The sequence below is a fragment of the Priceomyces carsonii genome, assembly GCF_900007245.1.
Source record: "Priceomyces carsonii strain CBS4050 genome assembly, scaffold: Debaryomyces_carsonii_scaffold_7, whole genome shotgun sequence".
Classification (NCBI taxonomy): Eukaryota; Fungi; Ascomycota; class Pichiomycetes; order Serinales; family Debaryomycetaceae; genus Priceomyces; species Priceomyces carsonii.
In genome coordinates, this window is record NW_026946680.1 from 718492 (window position 1) to 721692 (window position 3201).

The 3201-nt window shown below is 37.9% G+C and overlaps 2 protein-coding genes across 2 annotated transcripts in view; both read left to right on the plus strand.

The window, feature by feature from the left end:
• Positions 1–116: 116 nt before the first annotated feature.
• On the plus strand, positions 117–1460 carry PRCAT00006179001 (uncharacterized protein; the record flags this gene model as incomplete). Its single annotated transcript, XM_062956307.1, has 1 exon — positions 117–1460. One exon carries the CDS (start codon positions 117–119, stop codon positions 1458–1460), a length of 1344 nt encoding a protein of 447 aa, XP_062812824.1.
• Positions 1461–2004: 544 nt separating this feature from the next.
• The window catches only part of PRCAT00006180001 (uncharacterized protein), a gene marked incomplete at both ends in the record, with an annotated part of 1766 nt that continues 569 nt past the window's right edge, over positions 2005–3201 (plus strand). The window contains one exon of the mRNA XM_062956308.1: positions 2005–3187. Within this exon, the coding sequence (XP_062812825.1) occupies positions 2005–3187 (1183 nt within the window). The remainder of the gene's footprint in view (positions 3188–3201) is intronic.

Sequence of the window (3201 nt, forward strand, 5' to 3'; positions counted from 1 at the left end):
TCAACGAACTTTACCATGACATTTGTGATAGGAACCATTATTTTGGCAAGCCAACTATCATAAGACCACCTTTAGATAGAAGACGTATAATAAAGCCAGATATCATTCATTTAGTAATGAATAAACTGTCTCCTAATCGGCAAAATCCGGAAATCTGTTTTGGGATAGGTGATTACAAAAAGAAGAGTTATCATTTAGCACGAGGGTTTGAAGAATTGAAAGCTACGTTAAAAGAATATAATAAGTGCTTATCAGACAAGAGAAGCTTGAGACTGCACTCGACGCATACTATATTTCAAGACCGAGAATGGACACCCAGAGTGGTATGCGCTCTAGTGCTAAGGAAGTATATTTATCAAGCTTTCCTCTGTGGAACAGATAGGGTATTCATTTCAGATAATCAATCTTTTTCTGGATTCTTCAGGTATAGTATTGCAAACGACGGAAGTATGGTAATAAACTACTACGTTATTAACGATCCTGAGACTGTCGAACATGGAATCACTTTAAGGTCTGCAATTGCAGGATTTTTCTACGAAGAGAGAAAGGAGGCACTTGATACAAAGGAGCGACTAGTTAAAGTGCTTGAGGTAGGGACTAAAACAAAAGAGACCGACCCGTTTTATAACGTAGTTCCTAGACCCGTGGAAGAGCCGTCCCAGGATCGTAAGCGTAGTAAGCTATCTGGAAGCGAACTCAGTCGTGAATTGAATTCCATTGAAGAAAATATCGATTACGATGATTTTGATGAAATCCATGGAAACACATACTGTCGCAAAGTCTATGATGCCCCTAAATGTTATCCTGGATTAGCATCGATACTTCCCACCGATGTATTTGTTAAATTGTACAACTATCCCGATCTGGCATTCGAGAACTTCCCCGAAAAAGATAGCTATTATGACATGTATGTTAACGAACTAGAGATTAATAAAATACTCGCAAAGTCTCAATTTGCATCACATTTTCCTAAACTCATTATATCTGGATATTTAAACGGGGTACCTAGCCAACCAATGCATATATTTGAAGATCTAGGAGAAGAGTTACCGATGTCCAAATGGGATTACAAGAAAGTATATGAAGTAATTAAATCCAGACTCGAGGAGATTCATCTTTTGGGGATTTGCCATAATGATGTCAGGGCAGCTAATATTCATGTTTCGGTAAGTGGTAAAATCTCGTTAATAGACTTTGGATTATCAGTTTTCCCATGTAAGGAAAAGTGTAAAAGAAGAGATTTTGAGGCATTGGATGACATTTTTAGAGCATATGTTGACACTCGGCAAGAAGACATGAGAGAAAGGAGTACCAATCATTCGAAAAGCAGCGAAAATGACGAGACGAGTTCTTCAGATGAAGTGATCTTTGACAAAGAGAATAAAGAGTCTCAAAAAGAGTCTCAAAACAATTATAGACATTCTGATTTGCACACTGGCTGTCGTCCGATTCTTTCTTGAGCACTTGTGCCATCCCTAGAGCTATAGCACTTATTGTTCCCACTGTCGTTACACACGTGTTCCAATTGTCCCTGTTATTAAAGCACCATGTGACGTCCATCCGTTGAGTTATAGCCATATTGTTACCTTCATATTTATCTAAGTCGATATATGAATAAGAGAGAGACGTAGTTGTAGACTTTAATTTTGTCATGGAGACGTCTGATAAGTTAGTAATTTCATAGGCCTGCTCTTCAGACGATAAAGCTATTGACAAACATGTAAAGCAAAACTAATGGATTAATAATCCAAACATCATAAAAGTATAAGTTGTAGGCTGTAGTTATTAAAGAAAGAAAATAATAAAAGTTATTATATGTAACTTGTCGACCATATAAGCAGTTCACTAGGAATCAGGACTTCAATGGATGAGAGAAATTTGACGTCGAAATATTCTTCATTTTATAGTCAAATTCAACATGAATTACATAGTTCATTCTATGTACAGGACATAGATAAAATCAATCTCAAATCAAAAAAAAAGTATAGATAACTATCTCTTAGTATGCCATGTATGTATTTCTCAGGGGAAGAGAGCAAGGAAATAGCTTTCGATGATCCTGCCAGTGAGTGCATCAGGATCAACCCAGCACTTTATACAAAGGTACAGAATGACAATGACCAAAATGCCAGAGTCTTTTTAGACACTCATTTATTGAGAGTCCACAACGATATACCAGAAGAAGAGTTTACTCTTGACAAAATAGAGCGGATAGTACCCAAAAGCGATGCGTCGGTATCGGTTGAGACGAGGGCGTTCATACTCGCACTTAATTATGTTACCAACTTAATGGTGGTAGCCGACTTTAGGGAGATGACCAGCAACGAATTTAAAACAACTTATCTTGCTCCACTTGACAACGCTCTCAGAGGGTCTATTATCGATGATGAATATTTGCTGAAGCGATATGCTTATCCATTTGGAGATGCTACAAATGTGGAAGGTGATATCCAGGAATACTTTGATCAAAAAATAGCGGATTCGATCAACACGCTTTACGGTGAGATTTATGGGAAATATCATAAGTTTGGCAAGCCAACTATCATAAGACCACCTTTAGATAGAAGACGTATAATAAAGCCGGATATCATTCATTTTGCAATGAATAAACTGTCTCCTAATCGGCAAAATCCGGAAATCTGTTTTGGGATAGGTGATTACAAAAAGAAGAGTTATCATTTAGCACGAGGGTTTAAAGAATTGAAAGCAACGTTAAAAGAATATAATAAGTGCTTATCAGACCAGAGAAGCTTGAGACTGCACTCGACGAATACTATATTTCAAGACCGAGAATGGACACCCAGAGTGGTATGCGCTTTAGTGCTAAGGAAGTATATTTATCAAGCTTTCCTCTGTGGGACAGATAGGGTATTCATTTCAGACCACCAATCTTTTTCTGGATTTTTCAGGTATAATATTGCAAACGACGGAAGTATGGTAATAAACTACTACGTTATTAACGATCCTGAGACTGTCGAACATGGAATCACTTTAAGGTCTGCAATTGCAGGATTTTTCTACGAAGAGAGAAAAGAGGCTCTTGACACAAAGGAGCGACTAACGAGAGCCCTTGAGGTAGGGACTAAAACAAAAGGGACTGACCCATTTGAGAATGTAGTTCCTAGACCTGTGGAAGAACCATCCCAGGATCGTAAGCGTAGTAAACTATCTGGAAGCGAACTCAGTCGTGAATTGAATTCC